The 27,865-nt window shown below is 45.2% G+C and overlaps 1 protein-coding gene across 6 annotated transcripts in view; it reads right to left on the bottom strand.

The window, feature by feature from the left end:
- The window catches only part of LOC106601584 (fermitin family homolog 2), a 99,242-nt gene extending 73,678 nt beyond the window's left edge, over window positions 1–25,564 (bottom strand). For 2 of the 6 annotated variants that reach the window (XM_014193923.3, XM_014193904.3), the window contains exons 1-2: window positions 25,241–25,563; window positions 24,312–24,469 (exon numbers count right to left, since the gene is read on the bottom strand). In XM_014193923.3, coding sequence (XP_014049398.1) covers window positions 24,312–24,468 — 157 coding nt within the window. In that variant the 5' untranslated portion in view covers window position 24,469; window positions 25,241–25,563. Of the gene's footprint in view, window positions 1–24,311; window positions 24,470–25,240 lie in introns of all 6 variants that reach the window. The other 4 variants (XM_014193913.3, XM_014193930.3, XM_014193898.3 and 1 more) reach the window with 3 other exon arrangements.
- Window positions 25,565–27,865: the final 2,301 nt, after the last annotated feature.

Here is a 27,865-nt window from a genome sequence, read left to right as displayed (position 1 = left end):
AAGTTGCATCACTTGTGACATGGATGAGATCTGCCTTCTTCAAGAAGCCTGCCAGAAAGAGAAGATGGGTGAGCTTCCTCATTATGAAGGAGTTTGTGCAGGCCAAGGCTCCTCCTGAAGCAGTGAGCTCCAGATGGAATAGCTGGTTTGAGGCAGAGCATGTTCATTTGTACAGAAAGTTTTTGCTGGCAGAAAAGTCATCATCCCAGGCAGTCAAACATCCTCAGCCAGCTGGAAACAGAGAAGGTGCAGGCCCTTACTGTTAAGCTAACCATCTCGGAGGGCTGATCCAAACTGATGACAGCTCTGTCAATATCTGGAAGGAACCCACCGTCCCACAGCAGTGTCTGCATACAATGTCATGGGGGATCTGGGCTCTTACCTAGTGAATGGAATGGCAAAAACATGTGGGTATGGTGCCAAGACCGATGAGCAATTGAGAAAGATGGGGATTGGAGAGAGGAGGGAGTTGCTTGACCATCTCCATGATCCATTCCACTTGGCCATCACAAAGTTCTCCAAGCATTGGGACACACATCCAGCCAGAGAGGACTACAGGCTGGCTAGGGTGTTTGATCCTAGGCAGGTTCCAACCATGGAAAAGCAGATTGAAGCCTACACACAACTGAAACCCATGGCAAGCCCATCAACAGAGCTCAGTGAAGAATGGATTGCCTATCAGCTCTATGTGTCCAGGGAGTCCTCACCTGCTTTGGAGCTTACTGGAGAGGCCTGAGTGGGAGATTCCCAAGAGTTGCAGAAGTGGCAGTGTCCTACATCTACTTCCCAGTCAACTGTGAGAGGAGTTTCAGTAAATACAAAGACTTCACTCACAGACAAGCGAGAGGCACTCACCGAGCTCAACACAAAGAGACAGACAATCATGTACTTCAATGGAGATGTCTGTGATAGATGGAAAACAACGGCCAGATAGATTTGGGATCTCAAAAGGTAGTTCCATAGGTTTAGCCTATTGTTGCATTATTGCCTAGATACTTGCATTAATCTTTTTTATTTATAATGAAACACTTATGTGAAGCACTTTATTTTACAATAAACTTTTTTTTTTTACATAAGTATAACTAGGTTTTGCCTATTGCTTGCTGCATTGTTGCCTAGATTTGTGCATTACTTTTTTCGTTTATAATGAAACTATTGAAGAACTTGCCTTGATAAAGTGCAATGTTGTGTTGCATCATTACAAATTTACTGTTATATCTTATTCAATTGTTGATGTTTTATTCATTCACATTATTACACTTTCTGATAAAATGTGCGTAAATCGTAAAACACAAAATTAAAATGGAAAAAACTGAATTTGGGATAAAAACACTACGTAATTTGGAGAAGAAAAAAAATATGGATTTCATAAGGCCCTAGATAACCTCCGCAAAAAAATAAACGTCCTCTCACTGTCAACTGCGTTTATTTTCAGTAAACTTAACATGTGTAAATATTTGTATGAACATAAGATTCAACTGAGACATAAACTGAACAAGTTCCACAGACATGTGACTAACATAAATTGCATAATGTGTGGCCACCAGCTGCATTAAGTACTGCAGTGCATCTCCTCCCCATGGACTGCACCAGATTTGCCAGTTCTTGCTGTGAGATGTTACCCCACTCTTCCACCAAGGCACCTGCAAGTTCCCGGACATTTCTGGGGGGAATGGCCCTAGCCCTCACCCTCCGATCCAACAGGTCCCAGACGTGCTCAATGGGATTGAGATCTGGGCTCCTCTCTGGCCACGGCAGAACACTGACATTCCTGTTTCGGAGGAAATCACACACAGAACAACCAGTATGGCTAGTGGCATTGTCATGCTGGAAGGTCATGTCAGGATGAGCCTGCAGGGAGGGTACCACATGAGGGAGGAGGATGTCTTCCCTGTAACGCACAGCATTGAGATTGCCTGCAATGACAACAAGCTCAGTCCGATGATGCTGTGACACACTGCCCCAGACCATGACGGACCCACCACCTCCAAATCGATCCCGCTCCAGAGCATAGGCCTCGGTGTAACGCTCATTTCTTCGACCATCACCCCTGGTGAGACAAAACTGCGACTCGTCAGTGAAGAGCACTTTTTGCCAGTCCTGTCTGGTCCAGTGACAGTGGGTTTGTGCCCATAGGTGACGTTGTTGCCGGTGATGTCTGGTGAGGACCTGCCTTACAACTGGCCTACAAGCCCTCAGTCCAGCCTCTCTCAGCCTATTGCGGACAGTCTGAGCACTGATGAAGGGATTGTGCGTTCCTGGTGTAACTCGGGCAGTTGTTGTTGCCATACTGTACCTGTCCCGCAGGTGTGATGTTTGGATGTACCGATCCTGTGCAGGTGTTGTTACGCGTGGTCTGCCACTACAAGGACAATCAGCTGTCTGTCCTGTCTCCCTGTAGCGCTGTCTTAGGCGTCTCACAGTACGGAAATTGCAATTTATTGCCCTGGTCCTCTGCAGTCCTCATGCCTCCTTGCAGCATGCCTAAGGCACGTTCACGCAGATGAGCAGGGACACTGGGCATCTTTCTTTTGGTGTTTTTCAGAGTCAGTAGAAAGGCATCTTTGGTGTCCTAAGTTTTCATAACAGACCTTAATTGCCTACCGTCTGTAAGCTGTTAGTGTCTTAATGACCGTTCCACAGGTGCATGTTCATTAATTGTTTATGGTTCATTGAACAAGCATAGGAAACCGTGTTTAAGCCCTTTACAATGAAGATCTGTGAAGTTCTTTGGATTTTTACGAATTCTTTGAAAGACAGGGTCCTGAAAAAGGGACGTTTCTTTTTTTGCTGAGTTTATAAAGCACTCCGCATGTCATCGTCGTTAAGTTGGAAAAATGACAGAGAAAGACAAGTGACAGCAGCAAACAGCCAGCTCTGCGAGACTGCTGTGCTTTTAGCCGACAATGTTACAACGTAGCGATTGGTGCTTTGGAAACATGCTCAAGTACTGACTGTCTGCTCGGAACAATAAGCGGTCAAACTACCGTAAATAAGTGACAAGCTACGCTGGACTATGTGCAAACTGGAAACAGCATATCCCGAGGCCACATTTATTGTAGCTAGGAACTTTAATAAAGGAAATCTGAGGAAAACGCTATAGCTCTGCTATTCACGCAACACAGACCCTGGATCATTGCAACTCTCCCCTCAGGGACAGATACAAGGCCCTCCCCCATGCCCTCCCTTCAGCAAATCAGATCACCCCTTCATTCTTCTCTTCCCCACCTACACGCAGAAACTTAAACAGGAATCTCCCATGGTAAGGACTGTTCAACATTGGTCTGACCAATTGGAATCTATGCTTCCAAGATTGTTTTGATCACGCGGACTGGGATATGTTCCAGGTTGCCTCTAAGATATGCAAGGCCTCGAAGAGACAAGAGTTTGAACTTCACCCCATTAGTTTGCACTGTATAAAATCAACATTTTTTTCTGTGATCGAATTAACATATCAGTCCCTTGTCAATGCAACAAACCAAAACAAATCTAACTTTGCAAGATTGAGTATGTGATTTTGTTGTAGGCAGAGCCAGAGAGCAAAGGAGTTTAATTCTATTGGCTGGGGTAGCCCACGAGTGCTTTTCAGATAAACACATTTGTTGATATTCTTTGCTTATTAGCGATTTATTAGCCCAGCTATAGATAAGTATAGGTCAGCAATGGGGAGTTACTGCTTCCTACAAGAGAACAAAACGTGAAGGCTACATTTCAAGCCGTCTTTGAAAAGCCAGTCAGGTAAAAAGCTTAATGTCTTAAAGGGGTAGTGTTGTATTTTGAGACATGTGTTGAAATGTGCAAATAAGCCAATAGGCAGAGGGGTAGCCTATATTGTCTAATTCTCTGTATGAGAACTTTTATTTTGTAAAGTGGTTTCTTGCATCATACAGCACAATACAATTTAGTCACCCATTTGGCCCATGGCTTGACAGACCAAGTAAAAAAAAAAGAAAACATTAATTAACCTGTTAGGGCTAGGGGGCAGTATTGACACGGCTGGATAAAAAACGTACCCGATTTAAATCTGGTTACTACTCCTGGCCAGTAACTAGAATATGCATATAATTATTGGCTTTGGATAGAAAACACCCTAAAGTTTCTAAAACTGTTTGAATGGTGTCTGTGAGTATAACAGAACTCATATGGCAGGCCAAAACCTGAGAAGATTCCATGCAGGAAGTGGCCTGTCTGACAATTTCTTCCCCTTCTTGATTATCTCTATCCATTACAAAGGATCTCTGCTGTTACGTGACACTTCCTACGGCTCCCATGGGCTCTCAGAAGGCGGCAAAAAGCTGAATCGTGGCTTTGCAGGCTCTGGCTGAAAAAAAGTAGCGCGTCTGGGTAGTGGCTGGTTACAGTACTGTGAGACTCAGGCGCGTGCCCGCGTCGACCGAATGCTTTGTTTTCTTTCCTCTGTTTACCTAAACGCAGATTCCCGGTCGGAATATTATCGCTTTTTTACGAGAAAAATGGCATAAAAATGGATTTTAAACAGCGGTTGACATGCTTCGAAGTACGGTGATGGAATATTTAGAATTTTTTTGTCACGAATTGCGCCATGCTCGTGACCCTTATTTACACTTCGGATAGTGTCTTGAACGCACGAACAAAACGCCGCTATTTGGATATAACGATGGATTATTTTGGACCAAACCAACATTTGTTATTGAAGTAGCAGTCCTGGGAGTGCATTCTGACGAAGAACATCAAAGGTAATCAAACTTTTGTAATAGTAAATCGGAGTTTGGTCAGGGCTAAACTTGGTGGGTGTCTAAATGGCTAGCCGTGATGGCTGGGCTATCTACTCAGAATATTGCAAAATGTGCTTTCATCGAAAAGCTATTTTAAAATCGGACACCTCGATTGCACAAAGGAGTTCTGTATCTATAATTCTTAAAATAATTGTTATGTTTTTTGTGAACGTTTATCGTGAGTAATTTAGTAAATTCACCGGAGGTTTGCGGGGGGTATGCTAGTTCTGAACGTCACATGCTAATGTAAAAAGCTGGTTTTTGATATAAATATGAACTTGATTGAACAAAACATGCATGTATTGTATAACATAATGTCCTAGGTGTGTCATCTGATGAAGATCATCAAAGGTTAGTGCTGCATTTAGCTGTCTTCTGTGTTTTTGTGACATTATGTGCTAGCTTGAAAAATGGGTGTCTATTTCTGGCTGGGTACGCTGCTGACATAATCTAATGTTTTGCTTTCGTTGTAAAGCCTTTTTGAAATCGGACAGTGTGGTTAGATTAACGAGAGTCTTGTCTTTAAAATGGTGTAAAATAGTCATATGTTTGAGAAATTGAAGTAATAGCATTTCTAAGGTATTTGAAAATCGCGCCACGGGATTACACTGGCTGTTGCGTAGGTGGGACGATTTCATCCCGCCTAGCCCAGAGAGGTTAAAACGCCAAGCCATTCATAATGTAAAAACGTTAAAAGTCTCATGCAATGTAGGCCTGCATTGAACGCCACATATAGGCTACATCATAGAAATCAAAAGCTAGTTTCGCAAGCCAATGCTAACTAGCGTTAGTGCAATGACTGGAAGTCTATGGTATCTACTCGCATGCTAGTGGCAATTTGGACAGCAAGTGTGCATCGTCTCAATGCTTATTTTGGCCAAAACACTTTCCCTCGAATGATGACTATCAGACACACACAACAACAACAACAACAACAACAACAACAACGTGGCCACTCAACTGCAGTAGATTGAACTTCATTCCCCCTAGCAGTCATACTGAAATAGGACCATATTCTGGATTGTGAATTCACATGGAACTTTATCAAATCTTCCTTATAGTTAACAGAAAACCCCCCAAAAAATCCAGTTCAAATGTTAAGTGGTGACAAACTGTGGCATGTATGTAAAATGTCATTACACGGTGTTGTAGTGTGAGATGCTACTGTGATAGATTGCGTTCAATAGCCTGGGGACGCACAATCCAGAGCTATGTTGTAAATATCCATGTACATTAGAAAAGGCTTTGGTGAAAAGATTGGAGCAAAGCACGCAGGCAAACTTGTTATGGTAAGACTAGGAGAGATCTTTAGATATTGACTGAGGAGTTCTGATAAAACTGAGCAACACTTTGTACACATTCGTCACCACTTAAGATGGAAAACTAAGACTGCATTTCCTGAGCTCGGTGCACGTTTTTTTTTTTTTACCCTTACACCACACAGCTGATTCAAATGATCAAAGCTTGATGATTAGTTGATCATTTCAATCAGCTGTGTAGTGCTAGGGCAAAACCCAAAACATGCACCCCTTGGGGTCCCGAGGACAGAGTTTGGGAAACACTGGTCTAAGATTTAGAAGCCGGGAATATTTTGAGCAAAGTAGGTCTGTAGATTTATAGCGTCTCGTATAGATCTTCCCTCAATGAAGAAAGGATGCATTTTTTAAGTATTCCTAGAAGAGTACATCAACAACACATACAATAAACAACAAACATCAGCTGATGACTGGACCAGATCTATTCTTACCATCTCCCTCTGGGGTTTCCTTTGTTCTAATGCTGTACAACATTCAAACCTTATTTATAAATGTGTCTCTATTTTAACCTGGGGTGAACTTAGAATTACACTTCTGAAGAGCAGGCCAGAGCTGCCAATAGCCAATCAAAGAGTGTTCTGTAATAGTGTATCATGCACTAACATGAAATATACATATGGTATAGCCTTTGTATCCCTTTTCTCAGAAGCTCAAGTTGCTAATGCTTTATCTGATAATGGCTATAAGGGATCCAGCTTTTTTATTTTGGCATTTTAGCTAACTCTAACCCTTTTCCTAACCTTAACCTAATTCTCCTAACCTGCTGTGTAAATTCTCCTAACCTGCTCCGGAAAGTCAAATCTGATAATCATTTTACAAAATCTGGTTTCCTTCTAGCCATGAACATGGAATCTAATGTAAACCAGATGGGAGGCAAAGGAAGATGAAGTGAATGAGTTTGATGGCGAGGGAGACTAAGTTAATTAATAATGTTTCTGGTGACAACAGCTTTAAATTCAGCATATTTTGCATTAAGTACTAGGGTAGTGACTTAATCTGTAAACTAGCAAGGAAACTTAGCCTACAATTAAAGCTGGAAGCTACCGGTAACAGTCCTTAAAAAAAGTTTAGCCTGTATGGACATTGTTTTGCGAAAAGTAAGGAACAGTTTTGACATTTCTACATGCAGTTTTATATTATTCAAGTGTGTTAACTTCTGTGCAGCATGAGTGGGGACTGGGGAGCTAATGCAGCCCAGACAGCTCTAGCAATGAATTAAGTGGAGAAGGCTCTATGTGCTATAATGGGGCTGCACTGATAGACAGACAGACCTGATCCTCTCAATCACGTGAAACATTTGACAGAAGTACCAAAACGTAACACATTCTGGCACCAGTTTCGGCATACCGTGTAATATTAGTTTGTTCACAAGGAAGCCTGTAGAGAATAAAAATATTCCAAAACATGCATCATGCTTTCAAAAAGGCACTAAAGTTACACAGAAAAAGATTATCCTGAATACAAAGTGTTGTTTGGGGAAAATCCAATACAACACATTACTGAGTACCACTCTCCATATTTTCAAGCATAGGGGTTGCTTGCATCATGTTATGGGCATGCCTGTAATCGTTAAACTCCTCAGTCCTTTTCAGGATACATTTATTTTATCTACTGAATGGTGCTAAGCAGAGGCAAAATCCTAGAGGAAAACCTGGTTTAGTCTGCTTTCCACCAGACACGGAGATTAATTTACCTTTCAACAGGACAACAACCTAAAACACAAGGCCAAATCTACACTGGAGTTGCTTACCAAGAAGACAGTGAATGTTCCCGAGTGGCCGAGATAAAGTTGACTTAAATCTGCTTGAAAATCTATGGCAATAAATGAAAATGTCTAGCAATAAACAACCAATTTGGCAGAGCTTGAATAATTTTTGAAAGAATAAATGTGCACAATCCAGGTATGGAAAGCTTGTAGAGACAAATCGCTGCCAAGGGTGATTCTAACATGTATTGACTCAGTTTTTTTTTTTTTTTTACAAATGTTAGCACTTTGACAGAGTATTTTGTGTAGATCGTTGACAACCAAAAAAGAAGACAAATGAATTTTAATCCCACTTTGTAACACAACAAAATGTGGGAGAAAGTCAAGAGGTGTGAATACTTTCTGAAGACACAAGCATCCAGACAGAAAAGACAGGCCACTGGATAGTTATTAATCCTGATGATTTTATTGCCAGGCACACTAACCCTCCCTCTGGGACACCTGCTAAAAGACCCTGCTCAACAAGACCAGGTCAGGAGGACAGACAGACACGTTCCAGTTAAAGGCTCTAGCTACTGTACATGGTTAAGCATGCTCCTGATGCTACTAGATGCTAGCACAGAGCCCATGCTCAGCATTCAGCCAGGCAGCAGCTTGTGGATTAGAGGTGGAGCTAGGAGTATCCTGGAGGATTTCCCTCGCAGGCTCACCCAGGCTTTCCCCAAAGATGCACTGTGTTCTGGTGAGGGAGAATCAGTGTAGAAGACCCATGAGCTACCTGAGTCCCAGGATAAGCTCAGAGCTAGGGTTAGAGCTGAGAGTGAGAAACACAGACCAAGAGAGAAATAGGGAGAGAGACGGACCAAGAGGTCCAATTGGTAATTACAATTATAAGCATTGGGAGAAAAAAAACGATATAAAATCTACATACAGAATTCTGCAGATATATCCTAAATATCCAAAAGAAAGTACCAAATAATGCATGCGGAGTGGAACTTGGAAGATTCCCTTTAATTGTAAATATAAAGAGAAGGACACCAACATTTTGGCACCATTTGAAATTAAGCACCAAAACAATTCAAAGCACTGGAAACGCAAAACACTAAACAACCCTAACATCCAAACACATAGGGAAATTAATCAAATTGTTACAGAAATGAAAACCTATTTGAGAAAATTAAACAAAAACACAGAACTAAATTGCTATTTTTCCCTTAAAAAGAGAATACAAATTAGCAGAATCTCTCTACTCTCTCAGAGACACAAAACAGAGATATTCTGACCATGTACAGGCTCAGACCACTAATTGGCTCTAAAAAAAGTGAAACCCAAAAAGACATGTCTACCCAAAGAGGAGTGTCTATGTGGTCACTGCACGACAGAGGTGGAGACAGAAATGCACCTTTTCCTCTACTGTGAGAAATCCTCCCAAATATCACAATCAATTCCCAACTTCTGTTCATTTACAAATGACATAAAGCTGGGAATTATTCTGGGTAAGGGAGAAAACAAAAACATTACTACCAGTATATGATTGTCATAGCCTGAGGGACATCCCATGACCATTAATTCCCTGAAGACAGAGATAGAGAGAGAGAGAGAGCGAGACACCACAGCGAGCGAGAGCGAGAGAGAGAGCGCGAGACACCACAGCGAGAGAGAGAGAGAGAGAGCGCGCGAGACACCACAGCGAGAGAGAGAGCGCGAGACACCACAGCGAGAGAGAGAGCGCGAGACACCACAGCGCGAGAGAGAGGGAGAGCGCGAGACACCACAGCGAGAGAGAGAGCGCGCGAGACACCACAGCGAGAGAGAGAGAGCGTGCGAGACACCACAGCACGAGAGAGAGAGCGCGCGAGACACCACAGCGCGAGAGAGAGAGCGCGCGAGACACCACAGCGCGAGAGAGAGAGCGCGCGAGACACCACAGCGAGAGAGAGAGCGCGCGAGACACCACAGCGCGAGAGAGAGAGCGCGCGAGACACCACAGCGAGAGCGCGCGAGACACCACAGCGAGAGAGAGAGCGCGCGAGACACCACAGCGAGAGAGAGAGAGCGCGCGCGAGACACCACAGCGAGAGAGAGCGCGCGCGCGCGAGACACCACAGCGAGAGAGAGAGAGAGCGCGCGCGCGAGACACCACAGCGAGAGAGAGAGAGAGAGAGCGCGCGCGAGACACCACAGCGAGAGAGAGAGCGCGCGAGACACCACAGCGAGAGAGAGAGAGCGCGAGCGAGACACCACAGCGAGAGAGAGAGAGCGCGCGAGCGAGACACCGCGCAGTGTCTCTCGCGCGAGAGACACTGCGCGAGAGACACAGCGAGAGAGAGCGCGAGACACCACAGCGCGAGAGAGAGAGCGCGCGAGACACCACAGCGAGAGAGAGAGCGCGCGAGACACCACAGCGAGAGAGAGCGCGCGCGAGACACCACAGCGAGAGAGAGAGAGGGAGAGAGAGCGCGCGTGTGCGAGACACCACAGCGAGAGAGAGAGAGCGCGCGAGACACCACAGCGAGAGAGAGAGCGCGAGCGAGACACCACAGCGAGAGAGAGAGAGAGAGCGCGAGCGAGACACCACAGCGAGAGAGAGAGAGAGCGCGCGAGCGAGACACCACAGCGAGAGAGCGAGAGAGCGCGCGAGACACCACAGCGCGCGAGACACCACAGCGCGAGAGCGAGCGCGAGAGAGAGAGCGCGAGAGAGAGAGCGCGAGAGAGAGAGCGCGAGAGACACTGCGCGAGAGACACTGCGCGAGAGACACTGCGCGAGAGACACTGCGCGAGAGACACTGCGCGAGAGAGAGAGCGCGCGAGACACCACAGCGCGAGAGAGAGAACGTGCGAGACACCACAGCGCGAGAGAGAGAGCGCGCGAGACACCACAGCGAGAGAGAGAGAGAGCGCGCGCGAGACACCACAGCGAGAGAGAGAGAGAGAGCGCGAGCGAGACACCACAGCGAGAGAGAGAGAGCGCGAGCGAGACACCACAGCGAGAAAGAGAGCGCGCGAGCGAGACACCACAGCGAGAGAGAGAGAGAGCGCGCGAGACACCACAGCGAGAGAGAGAGAGAGCGCGCGAGACACCACAGCGAGAGAGAGAGAGCGCGCGAGACACCACAGCGAGAGAGAGAGAGAGCGCGCGAGACACCACAGCGCGCGAGAGAGAGCGCGCGAGACACCACAGCGCGCGAGACACCACAGCGCGAGAGAGAGAGAGCCCGCGAGACACCACAGCGAGAGAGAGAGAGCGCGCGAGACACCACAGCGAGAGAGAGAGAGAGCGCGCGAGACACCACAGCGAGAGAGAGAGAGCGCGCGAGACACCACAGCGAGAGAGAGAGAGCGCGCGAGACACCACAGCGAGAGAGAGAGCGCGCGAGACACCACAGCGAGAGAGAGCGCGAGAGAGAGAGAGAGAGAGACACAGCGACACAGCGCGAGAGACAGCGCGAGAGAGAGAGAGAGAGACACAGCGACACAGCGCGAGAGACAGCGCGAGAGAGAGAGAGAGAGACACAGCGACACAGCGCGAGAGAGACACAGCGCGAGAGAGAGACACAGCGAGAGAGAGACACAGCGAGAGAGAGACACAGCGAGAGAGAGACACAGCGCGAGAGAGAGACAGCGCGAGAGAGACACAGCGAGAGAGACACAGCGAGAGAGACACAGCGAGAGACACAGCGAGAGAGAGACACAGCGAGAGAGAGACACAGCGAGAGAGAGACACAGCGAGAGAGAGACACAGCGAGAGAGAGACACAGCGAGAGAGCGCGAGAGAGAGACACAGCTCGAGAGAGAGAGCGCGAGAGAGACACACAGCTCGAGAAAGAGAGAGCGCGAGAGAGAGAGAGCGCGCGAGAGAGAGAGAGAGCGCGAGAGAGAGAGAGCGCGAGAGAGAGAGAGCGCGCGAGAGAGAGAGCGCGAGAGAAAGAAAGACAGAAATAGACAGAGAGAGAGGTGTCCAACTTCAGAATCCCTGAAGGTCCATACGGGGAGAGGTCTGGCCTTACCTACTGACCATGACCCCTAGGATTCACTGAGAGTCAGGACTGTATCAGAGAGATCGGGGAGATGGAGAGCTCTGCTGCTGTGGGGGTTATTAGATAAACGAGAGGCTCACTCACTCCTCCGAGACTGATTGTTGGTGTCCATTGGTGTCATAATCCAAACACAGCAAAATAATGGGGATGCATCACCCTGACACAGCTTTATACAATTACCCTGCTGGGTTCAGAGTCAGGCCCCACAGTCCAGTCAGTTTTCTAACCCAGGATAAACGTAGCAGAGCGAGAGAGAAGGCATCCATACATCCCCCAAGGCATCGGCGATGGGAGATCTGTCATACTCACGGACAATCCATCATGCTAATGTGATGTCCCCCGAATCTCTGACCAGTGTAATTTTCTGAGAAATCATAACCTTGCTTCACTCACACCTGCCTTTGCAAAAGTATCAAAACCCCCATAGCCTTGGCCATCATCTCTAAAGTAGGCCTAGTTCTTTCCAATAGGCCCTAGGTTTCCTGGTGTTAACAGGCTAAGGAGTTGCTAGCATAACAAAAGGTTTCTCTGACAGAAGGGAACAGCTGAGTGGGATGGCTAGTTTGGCTACCCAGGTAAACCAGTGATTGCTCCTTGCCCCACCTCACCCAAATAAAGAGGGACAGGGAATAGGCAGATGGTATGTACATAGTTAGTCCATGAATTTGAAAGTAGTCTCTCAAGCCCAATCTCGCAGCATTTACCAAAAAAGTGGTGGGGTGGCTGCTTTGTCATTGTTTCAACTGTGGATTGTCGCTTTAATGCTTAGCCAGTTGTTTCTGATCAGTAAAAGGGATTAAATGAGGATAGAGGGGGAGGTGACAGGGTTTTGGAATGGAACGGAGGCTAGGCACAAAAACAATATCGGTTTACTCCATTGACCCACAGGTGCTTGGTGTTTCTCCGACAATGTGGCCGGCAGACAGCTTCCTCCTTGGGCGTAAGGACAGAAGACAGCCAAGCCACCAGGCAGCACTGGGAGAGGACTGAGGTCGGGGACAACAAAAACAACTATCAGATTCCAAAAGGAGGAGCCATGAAAGGCCTTTCCACTGCATGTTTGAGATGCCAAACATAATTAAAAGTAGTCTATTATCCCCGGGGGGGCAATTCATTTTTCAGTACGTAGTAAAAACACATTGAACACATGACAATAATTATACAAAAAACAATAAATACAGCAATATGTACACAGCTAACTGTACTACTACAGCTTATTGAGAAAGCAGCTGGATTTTTAAACAGCAAGCAGAACTGCCCAAGAACCAGCAATTAGCTAGCTTAAGGGAGGGAGAGAAGGGGACTGAGTTCTAGATCTGCCATCTTGGGAAACATTTTGCATTTAGATTTAGGCTCGATATGGGGAATTCAACACAATTTGTAGTGTAGTGCTCTGCCTTTGACAAGGTGGTGGTTGTGCAACATTGTTGTGTTTGAGAGTAGACCTCTTGGGGGTGGTGGCGGCCTCAAAGTGTGAGGGGGGGGGGAGACATATGGAGAGTAAATCCCAGCAGGATCGTGCTACTGTAACAGGAAAGCTCTGGGAAGGCCAGGGTTGCTACTTAGCCTAACTACTTCCTGTATGATAGATTAGAGCAGAGTGAGGCTATCGCCTGGCTCAGTCAGGCCATCTCTCTCTCTCTCTGTGGTTGTGAAGGGTTCTGACCAATGGACAAGGCTGCTTCACAGTCACGACTCAAATCTCTGTGCTACCTCTGATTTGTGAGTCACGGCAACACGATAGGGAAGATGAAGCATGTACAGCTAACACTGCGGGAGATTTGAGACATTTCCTGCTCTTTAGGAAGAAAGGGAGACGATCTGATCATCTTTCTCTTTGTAGGCAGCAAAGACCCTTATTCCAAACCAAAGACAAGTCTGGGAAGGCTCTGCATCCGTCCAGAAAGCCCCTAAACCCAAGGAGAGCAGAGTGGAGGGGAGGTTAAGAAACAAAATTACACAGGAAGTCACATCCTGTGATAAATCGCATCCGTTTCTTTACAAACCCCCCGTCCGTACCATTGTCAAACACAGACCATCATTCTCTGGGGCCTCATTATAAACATTGCATTCCCACAAAATAGAGTTGAAGTCGGAAGTTTACATACACATTTTTTACACCTTAGCCAAATATATTTAAACTCAGTTTCACAATTCCTGACATTTAATCCTAATAAAATTTCCCTGTTTTAGGTCAGTTAGGATTAGAGGTCGACCGACTAAATAGGGCCAATTTCAAGTTTCCATAACAAATCGGTAATCTGTATTTTTGGCCACCGATTTGCCGATTTTATTTTGGTACACCTTTATTTAACTAGGCAAATCAGATTAAGAACACATTCTTATTTTCAATGACGGCCTAGGAACGGGGGTTAACTGCCTTGTTCAGGGGGGGATTCGTTTTTGCAACCTTCCGGTTACTAGTCCAACGCTCTAACCACCTGCCTTACATTGCACTCCACGAGGAGCCTGCATGGCAGGCTGACTACCTGTTAGAATTTGCCAAGGTAAGTTGCTAGCTAGGATTAAACTTCTAATAAAAAAAACGATCAATCTTATCATAATCGCTAGTTAAACTAGTAATATCATCAACCATGTGTAGTTATCTAACGTGTCCTGCGTTGCATATAATTGATGCGGTGCCTGTTAATTTATCATTGAATCACGGCCTACTTCGCCAGTTCGTAGCCGTGTGCAAATTTATTTTACATTTTGCAGGATGAAATCTCTTGAGATACACCATTTCATTTTCAAGAGTACACCTTTTCCGGCAATGATGAGTTCATAATCCCCAAGTAGCCATACACCAAATTACCATGCACATCTCTCATTTAATTGGGCCTATTATATAGGCTAATATCATTCCAGGTTTTTGCTCTATGCATCCGAAAGGGAGCACGGTTGGCGGTTTATAACACAGTAGAATTTAACAGGTGCATTTGATGTGTATAGGCTACCACTGTAAAATGGCCTACTGTAGTTGAAATGTTTCATAATTCGGGGACAGCGCAGCATATTTCGGGTCGGGAAAAAGTAAATGCAAAACATTGAATTCAAACAATCCGTTTACAAGTCCACAACAATTTGCAATTGTTTTTGTCTTTCAGAAACAGCCAGATACAGCAAATGTCACAAGAAAACATTCTGCCAACACCTCCAAATGCATTTGATCAAGTTTGCAATTGCCATTTCCTTTGACAGCCTACCGTCTTGGCCTAATTCCAAAGTATACAGCAAATAAGGGCGTTATTGTCACCATAAAAGGTGAATAAGGGCGTTATTGTCACCATAAAAGGTGAATAAGGGCGTTATTGTCACCATAAAAGGTGAATAAGGGCGTTATTGTCACCATAAAAGGTGAATAAGGGCGTTATTGTCACCATAAAAGGTGAATAATGGGCGTTATTCATGGAGAGTTGTAATGCTCGTTCACAGTTTGATTTATAACAGGAAACGTGTATGTATTGCATGCGCCAAGTTTATGAATCTCAATATTTGTGCGTGCGCAGTCTTTTCAGAAACAGTGCACACAGACATTTAGTTTAAAAATGTACCCGACGTTTATAAATGAAGCACCGAATGGACAGGCTTGTCAGGGGGGAAAGTGTCCAAAACACAACAACGTTATTGACCACTCAAACCTCCCATTCTGATTGGAGTACTGGGAAAACCTCTTCACCGCTTTTTAAAGGAAATGTCAGTTGGTTAAGGCCAATACGTCTCAATCGCTAACTAACGCCTCCATAAAGCAAAAATACCCAGGCAGACCTTTGCTTCCACATTCACATCCAAAATAAATATATCCGACTTCTAAATAGTGTCCACTCATTAAAAAGACATCAAAATAAAAAAAGGGCAAAGAGGGCAACTACTTTGACATTGCATACATTGCTTATAAATATAAACTCCACCCCCCAAAAAAAAAAAATTCAGGACACAGGCTCCTCATACGCAATATATTTTCCAAGAAGGGAGTAGTTGATGGCAGGAAGAGAGAATGAACGTGAACTAAAGACGGAAAGAAAATAGAGAGGGATAGAGCTGAAGCAGGCAGCAGGAGGTATTGGAATGACGGCACCTCAGCGTCCACATGCCAAACCCTGGAAGTCATTTCCTGCTCCCCAGAAGACTTTTATGGAATTCTAGAGCAATGGCTCACATCACACACATCCCCACCTCCCCAAGCCCATCTCCCCTTCCTCTGAGCCAGCCCTCCACCACTCTATCCCTTACATCACAGCTCTAGGATCAGCTTACCCCCCTCGAATCCTAGCCATAAGCATTAGGAAGGGAAAACAAAAAGTGTCTAGGTGCAGTTGAATCCTACTCCCCTCTACACAGCTGCCAGGATGATACTAAGCAGGAGCAACACAACACAGTACATGGGGGGGGGGGGGGGGGAGAAGAGTATTTGATCCCCTGCTGATTTTGTATGTTTGCCCACTGACAAAGAAAGGATCAGTCTATAATTTTAATGGTAGGTTTATTTGAACAGTGAGAGAGACAGAATAACAAAAAATATCCAGAAAAACGCATGTCAAAAATGTTATAAATTGATTTTCATTTTAATAAGGGAAATAAGTATTTGACCCCCTCTCAATCAGAAAGATTTCTGGCTCCCAGGTCTCTTTTATACAGGTAACAAGCTGAGATTAGGAGCACACTCTTAAAGGGAGGGCTCCTAATCTCAGTTGTTACCTGTAAAAAAGACACCTGTCCACAGAAGCAATCAGATTCCAAACTCTCCACGATTGCCAAGACCAAAGAGCTCTCCAAGGATGTCAGGGACAAGATTGTAGACCTACACAAGGCTGGAATGGGCTACAAGACCACTGACAAGCAGCTTGGTGAGAAGGTGACAACATTTGGTGCGATTATTCGCAAATGGAAGAAACACAAAAGAACTGTCAATATCCCTCGGCCTGGGGCTCCATGCAAGATCTCACCTCGTGGAGTTGCAATGATCATGAGAGCGGTGAGGAATCAGCCCAGAACTACCCGGGAAGATCTTGTCAATGATCTCAAGGCAGCTGGGACCATAGTCACCATGAAAACAATTGGTACCACACTACGCCGTGAAGGACTGAAATCCTGCAGCGCCCGCAAGGTCCCCCTGCTCAAGAATACATATAAATGCCTGTCTGAATTTTGCCAATGAACATCTGAATGATTCAGAGGACACCTGGTGAAAGTGTTGTGGTCAGATGAGACCAAAATGGAGCTCTTTGGCATCAACTCAACTTGCCGTGTTTGGAGGAGGAGGAATGCTGCCTATGACCCCAAGAACACCATCTCCACCGTCAAACATGGAGGTGGAAACATTATGCTTTGGGGGTGTTTTTCTGCTAAGGGGACAGGACAACTTCACCGCATCGAAGGGACGATGGACGGGGCCATGTACCGTCAAATCTTGGGTGAAAACCTCCTTCCCTCAGCCAGGGCATTGAAAGTAGGTCGTGGATGGGTATTCCAGCATGACAATGACCCAAAACACACGGCCAAGGCAACAAAGGAGTGGCTCAAGAAGAAGCACATTAAGGTCCTGGAGTGGCCTAGCCAGTCTCCAGACCTTAATCCCATTAAAAAAAAATCTGTGGAGGGAGCTGAAGGTTCGAGTTGCCAAAGTCGAGCCTCGAAACCTTAATGACTTGGAGAAGATCTGCGAAGAGGAGTGGGACAAAATCCCACCTGAGATGTGTGCAAACCCTGTGACCAACTACAAGAAACGTCTGACCTCTGTGATTGCCAACAAGGGTTTTGTCACCAAGTGCTAAGTCAGGTTTTGCAGAGGGGTCAAATACTTATTTCCCTCATTAAAATGCAAATCATTTCATAACATTTTTGAAATGCGTTTTTCTGGATTTTTTTGTTGTTATTCTGTCTCTCACTGTTCAAATAAACCTACTATTAAAATAGACTGATAATTTCTTTGTAAGTGGGCAAACGTACAAAATCAGCAGGGGATCAAATACTTTTTTCCCCCACTGTAGGTGAATAGTAAAGCCAGAGCCAAAGCCCCCTTTGACTCCCAGTGGGAATGTTCTATACCCACCCAGGTTTAAGGGGAAACATTACAGCTTTACTCAAACACTGTTTAAAGAATAAAAGTTGACTTTGACTCCTCCATGCTTTCCCCCTCCCTCAGAAATCACTCAGAGTACTGTGTATTAATAAAGGAACTTCCGATTTTAGGGATGAGAGGATGTTTGGCTTTTCTAACAAACCCTATTCCTGGAACTCTGATACACAACCCAAATAGATTTATTCTGCACAATCTACAGTGTGTTTGCATACACTTGGAAATGCCCATACTTGTCTATATAAGGTCCCACAGTTGACAATGCATGTCAGAGCAAAAACCAAGCCATGAGGACGAAGGAATTGTCCGTAGAGCTCCGAGACAAGATTGTGTCGAGGCACAGATCAGGGGAAGGGTACAACAACAAAAAAATGACTGCAGGATAAACACAGTGTCCTCCATAATTCTTAAATGGAAGAAGTCGGGAACCACAAAGACTATTCCTAGAGCTGCCCGCCCAGCCAAACTGAGCAATCAGGGTTGAAGGGCCTAGGTCAGGGAGGTGACCAAGAACCGATGGTCATGCTGACAGAGCTCCTCTGTGGAGTTGGGAGAACCTTCCAGAAGGACAACCATCTCTGCAGCACTCCACCAATCAGGCCTTTATGGTAGAGTGGCCAGATGAAAGCCACTCATCAGTAAAATGCACGACAATATTCTCTGGTATGATGAAACCAAGATTGAACTCTTTGGCCTGAATGCCAAGTGTAACAGCTGGAGGAAACCTGGCACCATCCCTATGGTGAAGCATGGTGGTGGCAGAAATCATGCTGTTTGGATGTTTTTCAACGGCAGGGACTGGGCGACTAGTCAGGATCGAGGGAAAGATGAACGGAGCAAAGTACAGGGAGAAGTCCTGAGCGCTCTGGAGCAGGTTCTCAGACTGGGACAAAGGTTCACCCTTCAAAGGTTCACCTGCACACACCCAAGACAAAACGCAGGACTCGGAATGTCCTTGAGCGGTCCAGCCAGAGCCTGGACTTGAACCCAATCGAACATCTCTGGAGAGACCTGAAAATAGCTGTGCAGCTACACTCCCCATCCAACCTGAGAGCTTGAGAGGATCTGCAGAGAAGAACAGGAGAAACTCCCCAAATACCGGTGTGCCAAGCTTGTAGGGTCATACCCAAGAAGATGAGGCTGTAATCGCTGCCAAAGGTGCTTCAACAAAGTACTGAGGATAGGTGCTGAATAGTTATAGTACCAGTCAAAAGTTTGACACACCTACTCATTCAATTATTATTTTATTTTTTATTTTGTTTACATTGTAGAATAATAGTAACATCAAAACTATTAAAATAACACACATGGAATCATGTAATAACCAAAAAACTAAGTGTTAAACAAGTCAGAATATTTTATATTTGAGATTCTTCAAAGTAGCCACCCTTTGCCTTGATGACAGCTTTGCAAACTTTTGGCATTCTCTCAACCAGCTTCACCTGTAATGTTTTCCAACAGTCTTGAAGGAGGTCCCACATATGCTGAGCACTTGTTTGCTGCTTTTCCTTCACTCTGTGGTCCAACTCATCCCAAACCATCTCAATTGGGTTGAGGTCGGGTGATTGTGGAGGCCAGGTCATCTGATGCAGCACTCCATCACTCTCCTTCTTGGTCAAATAGCCCTTACACAGCTTGGAGGTGTGTTAGGTCATTGTCCTGTTAAAAAAACAAATGATAGTGGGACTAAGTGTAAACCAGATGGGATGCAGAATGCTGTGGTATCCATGCTGGTTAAGTGTGCCTTGAATTGTAAATAAAACCACAGACAGTGTAACCAGCAAAGCCCCCCACACCTCCTCACTTTAGTGGGAGCCACACATGCGGAGATCTGTTCACCTAATCTGCGTCTCACAAAGACACGGCGATTGGAACCAAAAATCTCAAATTTGGTCTCATCGGATCAAAGGACAGATTTCCACTGGTCTGATGTCTATTGCACGTGTTTCTTGGCCCAAGAAAGTCTCATCTTATTATTGGTGTCCTTTAGTGGTGGTTTCTTTTCAGCAATTCAACCATAAAGGCCTGATTCACACAGTCTCCTCTGAACAGTTGATGTTGAGATGTGTCTGTTACTTGAACTCTGTGAAGCATTTATTGGCCTGCCATTTCTGAGGCTGGTAACTAATGAACTTATGCTCTGCAGCAGACGTAACTCTGGGTCTTCCTTTCCTGTGGCAGTCCTCATGAGAGCTAGTTTCATCATAGCGTTTGATGGTTTTTGCGACTGCACTTGAGGAAACTTTCAAAGTTCTGGAACTTTTCCGCATTGACTAACCTTCATGTCTTAAAGTAATCATGGACTGTCATTTCTCTTTGCTTATTTGAGCTGTTCTTGCCATAATATGGACTTGGTCTTTTACCGAGTAGGTCTATCTTCTGTTTCCCACCCCTACCTTGTCACAACACAACTGATTGGCTCAAACGCAATAAGGAAAGAAATTCCAGAAATAAACTTTATAGAAACAAATGTCTGTGGGCGTGGCGTAGCGTTTGGACTGAGCAAGGAGTCTGTGACCATGGCTGGCAAGCAAGCTGCGTCACATATGCCAAAAATAACATTGCGGGACTGCGGTTGTGTTCTAGACCAGTTCTTGCGGGAGCCGGACACAAAGCCAGCGGGAGCGGGCGGGCGGGAGACGGACACAAAGCCAGCGGGAGCGGGCGGGCGGGAGACGGACACAAAGCCAGCGGGAGCGGGCGGGCGGGAGGCGGACACAAAGCCAGCGGGAGCGGGCGGGCGGGAGGCGGACACAAAGCCAGCGAGAGCGGGCGGGCGGGAGACGGACACAAAGCCAGCGAGAGCGGGCGGGCGGGAGACGGACACAAAGCCAGCGAGAGCGGGCGGGCGGGAGACGGACACAAAGCCAGCGAGAGCGGGCGGGCGGGAGACGGACACAAAGCCAGCGAGAGCGGGCGGGCGGGAGACGGACACAAACCCAGCGAGAGCGGGCGGGCGGGAGACGGACACAAAGCCAGCGAGAGCGGGCGGGCGGGAGACGGACACAAAGCCAGCGAGAGCGGGCGGGCGGGAGACGGACACAAAGCCAGCGAGAGCGGGCTGGCGGGAGACGGACACAAAGCCAGCGAGAGCGGGCGGGCGGGAGACGGACACAAAGCCAGCGAGAGCGAGCGGGCGGGAGACGGACACAAAGCCAGCGAGAGCGAGCGGGCGGGAGACGGACACAAAGCCAGCGAGAGCGAGCGGGCGGGAGACGGACACAAACCCAGCGAGAGCGAGCGGGCGGGAGACGGACACAAACCCAGCGAGAGCGGGCGGGAGACGGACACAAAGCCAGCGGGTGCGGTATGAAGAAATCCATCCCGCACAGACCTCTAGATGGAGGCGATGTCTGGTGTTGAAATGTGCTCAGGATGTGGCAAATTATGGTTTATGGTGTGAAACTGAGTAAGTAGATGAAAAGAATGGCAACTGTGATGCAGCAGCAAAAGTGCATGGTTGAGTGTAAAATCAAGTTGGGCCAAATTGGACAATTAGTGCAACTCATTAACCCGGAGTTGATAGTGAACCAAAATATAAGAAGTTCTACAGATAAGCTAGACTTTCTACAATGGTTGATATAATACAGTATGACAATTGTTCTATCTTCATCAAATAAAGCTGACTGCTAATGTTATGTCGGATGTTTGTTTCCCCTTCTTCGATTCCAACAGAAAGCTTTCAAAGGAAGCACTCTATTACTCTGTTATTTTTCAATGTCCAAAGCCAGCAGACACAAACAAGTGACGTAGTGAGTGAGGGGGCGATCAGAGGGGGGTGATCAATTATGCAGCCTTAAATACAGCTCTCCTCTCTGCAGGCTAAAGGAGAATGAAGGCTGTAATCAATAGCAAAGTGCTTTACTGGCATTTCAGTTTCATCCATCATCCTGGAGACTCAGAGATAGGAGGAAGGCCACTGCTTATAGAAGGAGATGGAGGGCTGAGGGATAAGACACAGAACACGCATGTACAGCACACACACGGACATGCATGATGCAGACATGCCACGACCCACTATACATCAAAACAAACACAATAAATAAGACAACTGTGCTGGTAAAAAAAAAAAAAGTGCTGTGCTTTGAACATGAGCATTGAACAATAGCTGTGAACAATAGCTGTGAAACCATCATGAGAGGTCCTGGGATTTTAATTTAGTATGTGTGTGACACAATGCAGCGCAAGGCATGCCAAGGATTGTCCCACAAATAGAAACACAAGGATGTCCTTTGTGTCTGTGACAGAGGACATTCATACCAGAAGTGTGTGGCACCTAAGTGTCCCCCAGCATGTGTGTGTTGACTACCTTCAAAAAGTGCCCTCCAAAAGAGCCTGCATACTACAAGACAACCATACGACTCGCATCGCATCCAACCAATCAGCGAATCCATATGTGTACATGTGACTAGAGCACTTGAGAACAGTTCAGAGGGGTCTGTTCTAAACTATTCAACAATGTCACGAGTGAGAAAGGTGGGTGGACTGGGAGGCATGAAAGCAGGTCACTTACAGTTGGGGAAAAGCACACAAAGAGGTGGCGCCTACACCAGTGTCACATGAGAGGGGAGGGGGATGCCCATGACAGTTTCATCATGTGAGAGTCCCATGCTCCCACTCTCAAGTTCAAAGCCAACCTGTTGATTTCCACCCAAAACTCTGATCACACTTGATCATCACATTGATGCAACTGACTAACCGGTTTCTCTGTTGGTCATAGGTACAGTATTTGAGCAACAGGCCAATGTACTGTACCTGAAAGAGGTAGTGAGTGTAGTAGTCATGTGTGAAGTCTACAGAGGGTCTGGGTTAATGATTACAATAGAAAACAACCTGACAAAGCCTATTTTAATGTGAAAACAACCAACCAACCAGTAAACTGTGGGGAGTGTTTTAGGATAGCCATGGCAGCTACTTAAACTGCTCAACTCTCACGTGAGTGTAATCAAAACAAATAATACACAAACAAGGGCTTAAGAAGTCAATATGACAGGAATGACTGGTAACTAGTTAGATAGCTCAGCGGCAGTGCTTTTACAGTAATCAAGAGATACTGAAGCCACTGGTGATCTCGCCAATGGGGAGTCTGTGTGCATCTCCTCACATGCAACCACCCCACCCACACCCACACACACACAGCCTACTCCACTCACATAGTGTTGTTTTGGTTCAGTGTGACCAGAACAACCACCAGTCATAGTCAGCCGAACCAAGCTATTCTAATCCATGGCCATCAAACCACTGGAATCTACTGGAGATAACGCACAAGACCAACAGGTAGCCAGAGGTAGTCAGGACCATGCATAATATGATTCCTGCAGACTGAGAAAAGTACCATGAACACACAACTTATTGACTAATAAGAGCAGTGAATGAGTTCAATATTTCAACAAGTTGGACAACCCCCTTCAAACACACACACCCTTGTCCTGTAACAAAGAATCCAGGCCTTCAGAAGAGTGAGGATTGCATGCACAGCTTCATACAACCACACACATTCATGTCTTCCCACATGGTGCAGCAGCAATGAAGCTTATGAGCCTGGTTTAAATGCAGCAGACGACCACAGGGAACAACGGCCCCAATTATCCAGAGCTTTAACAGGAGGGCTAAAACAGGGAAATGGGCAGGCCAGGGTATAAAACGTTGTGCTATGGAGGAAAGTTGGGTATTCGGGCGTATTCGACATGCTGTCCAGACCCAAACTGCACTGCCACCATGACCTTTTTCCACCATGAAACAAGTCAGTGTCCCAGAGCCTCATAGAGAGCTTTTATCCCCACTCTCCATTCAGTCTCTCTCACTCAGGAACTTGTGACATGGCAGCATAATTCCATTGGAAGTGGTTCACTTGATGCTGCTTCTCATGTGCTAGAATATTTGAGAAGTTATAGTGTGTCCATATAAAACATTACTGGCTAGATAGATTCTGAATTCCCACTTAAGCCAATACAGTAGCCTGCATCTTTTATACATGTCGCTCACTGGTTACAAGTTGCTATTATCTGTTAATGGTGTTTACATGAACTGGCATTCCAGTGGTCAGTTGAGTAACAATGTTGCAAAGAAAGGAATTTACTGCTCCAGAAATATGACAAGGTAACTGCCATAGAGAACCCATCTGCAGATGGGAGGTAAAGGGGATAGGGGCTAAAGAACATTGCCTCATGACCAACTATGGCCTTCCTCCCCCTTGGTCAACCACAGAAGGAAAACAAATGTAGACGAAAATGTCCTTCTGAATAGAAGCATAAATCAATGTGGGGAAATAAAACCAGTGACATAAATCAAAATGGCCAAAACATTATTTATATTCCAAAGGTTTGAATGATATGGGACATAAAAACAGAACATGTAGGCACATTTCTTTCAGCAGATCTGTACTAAAAGGAGTGTGACACCATTAAACATCTCTCACCGAGTTTCTCCGCGAGTTTGAGCATGACCCCACCAACGTGGATCTCGCCAGTGACCCTCAAAGACACATCCCTGTGGAGGTCTGTCACGTGCATCTTCAGTTCCCACGTCCCGTCGGCATAGCAGCCATCGGGCATCCGTATACCGTCCAGCGCCATCCTGCCACAAATCACAACAATTAGGAAAAATTGCCTAATAATAAACATTGTTCCATTCAACTGGTAGGAAAAATGTAAACCTGTTACCCTTGGATACATCAACGGATGTATCCAAATAGTTCGTGCCATAGGCTACATTCATTTAGTTTGTCATATGCAGGCTGAAAATGACTTGAGGACGCACCGGACCCTCACCACCATAGCCGATCAGTGTTAGTGTTTCGATTTGGGAAGATGTTGCGCTTCCATAACTTCAACAGTGTGTTTCCTTGAATCTAAGTCAAATGTATAAGTTATCTTATAGGCCATTTGAAGAATGCTTGTGATATCACTATACTTGTTTGGATGTAACAGAGGACGCAGTCAATTATTCAATAACCAAATGAGAACAAAGGGTAGGCTACAGGCCTAGTTATGGCAAGCTGAACAATAAGACTTCTCATTTGTGTGTTCACCTGCTTTTTCTAACGGTAAAGAGAGTCATTCAAAATATGAAGTTGATTACGTAAGCAGCCCCATGCAAGAAGTCATGAGCACACTAAATCTGGTCAACCAGTAAAACATGCCCATAAATTAGCTAAATTAAGTTTCATGAAGTAAAATGAAGTTAAACACCCGAATCATAATTTGTTTACCAGATATAACCAGTCTTTTAATGCGCAGTAGGCGTACAAAACTCAATTCCTAGCAGCAGAGTGCGCAAAATACTGACTAGGCTACATTTATTGCGAGCTGGGAGGACGAACATTTAAATCAGTTTGTGTCCACTCACCTTCTCAAATACACCAACCCAAATCCAAAAAGCCACTAAAACTTCCGAGGTTTCGATAGTCAACACGTTTTTTTTCTTCTAAATCATGTATCTAGGTCTGTTCAAAGAGAAAATCCCAAAGAACTCGTCCAAGTGAAGTATCCCAAAGGGTCTCCTCAGGCTTCAGCTAATGGAGTCCAGCCGTCTCTTTTTCGCCCTCCCTCTTTCCACCAGATAACGTCACTCATTACTCCAGCTCCAATCCGTCTTTTCCTTTCAAATAGTGCAGCAGGGCCTCTCTCCCAGCACGATCAGTGCTATCTGGGATCCTTGGGGAGTCCCTATCCAACTGAAGTATAAATATAAAATGTTAAGGGTAGGAGTTAAGGTTAGGGTAGGGATATTCCAAGGAATCCGGATAGCACTACCCGACCGGTTATTCCCCCTGCTCCTACTATACTTTCTTTATCGGTCATTGGAAGGGGAATGTTATAATGTGACGCGGGAAATTACGCACAATGTAATTTATCATTTTTATTACGATCGGGTCCTTTTTTTCGCTGGTATTTTCTTGCCACTAGGCTTGGAGTTTCAATTATGTCCCCAAATACGCACTCTTACTTAGAAATACATTGGGAAAATTTAAAATATGATATTGTCGTTTTATTCCATGCTTTCACTCATTTGAGGAAATGTCAACAGTTTGGTAGGGAATAACAAGGGCATATCCGCTGCTGCATACCTTTTATGGAAATAGTACGGAGCTTACGGTGGTACATCCGGTGACCGCTATGGGGCCTACAGAATTGCACACAATTACTCATTTAGAAAACACGTTTTAAAGTCCTATCCAACTATCAAATCCAGAGACGGAGCCCACTGGTCTAAAATACAATGTTGCACTATGTCGCTCTCACTGTAAATATGCTACAAAGTGTCCAGTGACTGAAATAAGATTTGGATAGGCCTAGCTACTGCTCATTCATTTCAATTCATTAAATGTAATGGCAAAATGTAGATTTCCGCCTAAATAGGCATACCCAAAAGTAACTGCTATTCATGTGTAACTACATGATTGTGACATGCAAACATTTGGAAAGAAGACATCTGGGAGACTATGAGGAAAGGATCAGAAGATAGGAGTTACATAGCTCAGAATACACAAGATCAAGCACACACAAAAATAACCTTTTTTTAATTTTATTTTGAAAGTCATCTTTCATTGACAAGCTATAAGTGAATTATTTTTGACTAGAGCTGGAAACACATCAGATGGCTTCCACAACGTGAACAATATCAGTTTTTTTTTTTGAATGATAGACCTACAACAAGAAATTGGCAGCTGTTTTAGTAAGTGGTGTCAAGTGCACTAGCGGTTCTGGGGGGGTAGCAGGGGGGGCCAGTGCCCCAGTGACAACAATTTTGGACCCCCTTGTGGCACATTTTTGCTATCCTTCTTATTTACATCCGTTATTAGACAGTGGCAACGATGATGATTATGAACATGGTCTTTTGCCTGGTAATGCAGTGAAGAAAACGATATGACAACAATAACGTCTAATGTAACTGGCACCTCTAACAGTACAACTGGCCCCAGCTTGGCCCACTTTTTTTGCACACTGGATGTTAAAAGGTTCTAGACCTTGCTTTGTCCCACCCAGGTCAACTGCATAGCCCTGGAAAGCATATCTCATTGACTACAATACTGTCAAGGTGCCAAAGTAGCCACTTCCGTGGAATTGATGCCTACAGCGCATAAGCGGGCAACATCATATTTTTGATGCGCAAAGATATATAGTCACTCGGTGGATATTCGATGTTGCCACTAAGTCATACACCAATAACATTGGTAATAGGCTAGATCTGTTCCTACCGGCCTCAGGATTAATTTGATACCTCCCCTGTAGCTATAGCTCAAACACAGACTAAATCAAAGTTTACTGTACCTTGTAAGATGTTTGTGGAAAACGTAGCATAAAATAAATATTTTTACTCTGGGGGCTGGTGATCAATAACAGTAGGTCACAGGCAGACAAATAAGATATCCTCATGATCTGTGGAGTCTCGGCTTTCGGTGAGCATCAACGTATTCAGTGTTTATTTCGTTTATGCTTCACAACGAAAACCGAAATGTAGGTAGCAATCATCTTGAAATGAGGTCACCGGCTCAGCCTGCCCTTATAAATTTGTTTGCCCATATATGGTAGTAAGTCATAACAAAGATTTGAAGGCACCGATCAATAGCCAAGATACTCAGCTTTCCGCAGACACCCTGCTTTTGCAGATGGGGGCTACCGTTCTCATACCAGAATGAATTGAATGGGAAAAAAATTATCTAATAGGGTCCCCAAATATGTGGAATGTACATTTAAGAGGTTTTAAAACACATGTAAGCTGTTTATCATAATAACAGGCATTGTATTTGTTTTCCTGAAATTATGTTCTACCCTCTCCTCTTATCAGACTGACATTTTCTGTTCATTATTATTCTTGAAGCATAGCTAAATCAAATAAAAAGAGAAATTCTCACCCCTGTATTTTCATTTCTGATACATCATTCCAAGACCAACATGAGTGGATTGTACACTGTGGGCCTACAGTTTGAGTCTTTAGCCTAAATGATGAGAAGATTAACAGGCACGAGTA

The sequence above is a fragment of the Salmo salar genome, chromosome 01 (assembly GCF_965601325.2).
Source record: "Salmo salar chromosome 01, fSalSal1, whole genome shotgun sequence".
In the NCBI taxonomy this organism is placed as follows: Eukaryota; Metazoa; Chordata; class Actinopteri; order Salmoniformes; family Salmonidae; genus Salmo; species Salmo salar.
The sequence above is the reverse complement of the archived record's forward strand: the minus strand, read 5'-3'. Positions and strand labels throughout refer to the sequence as shown.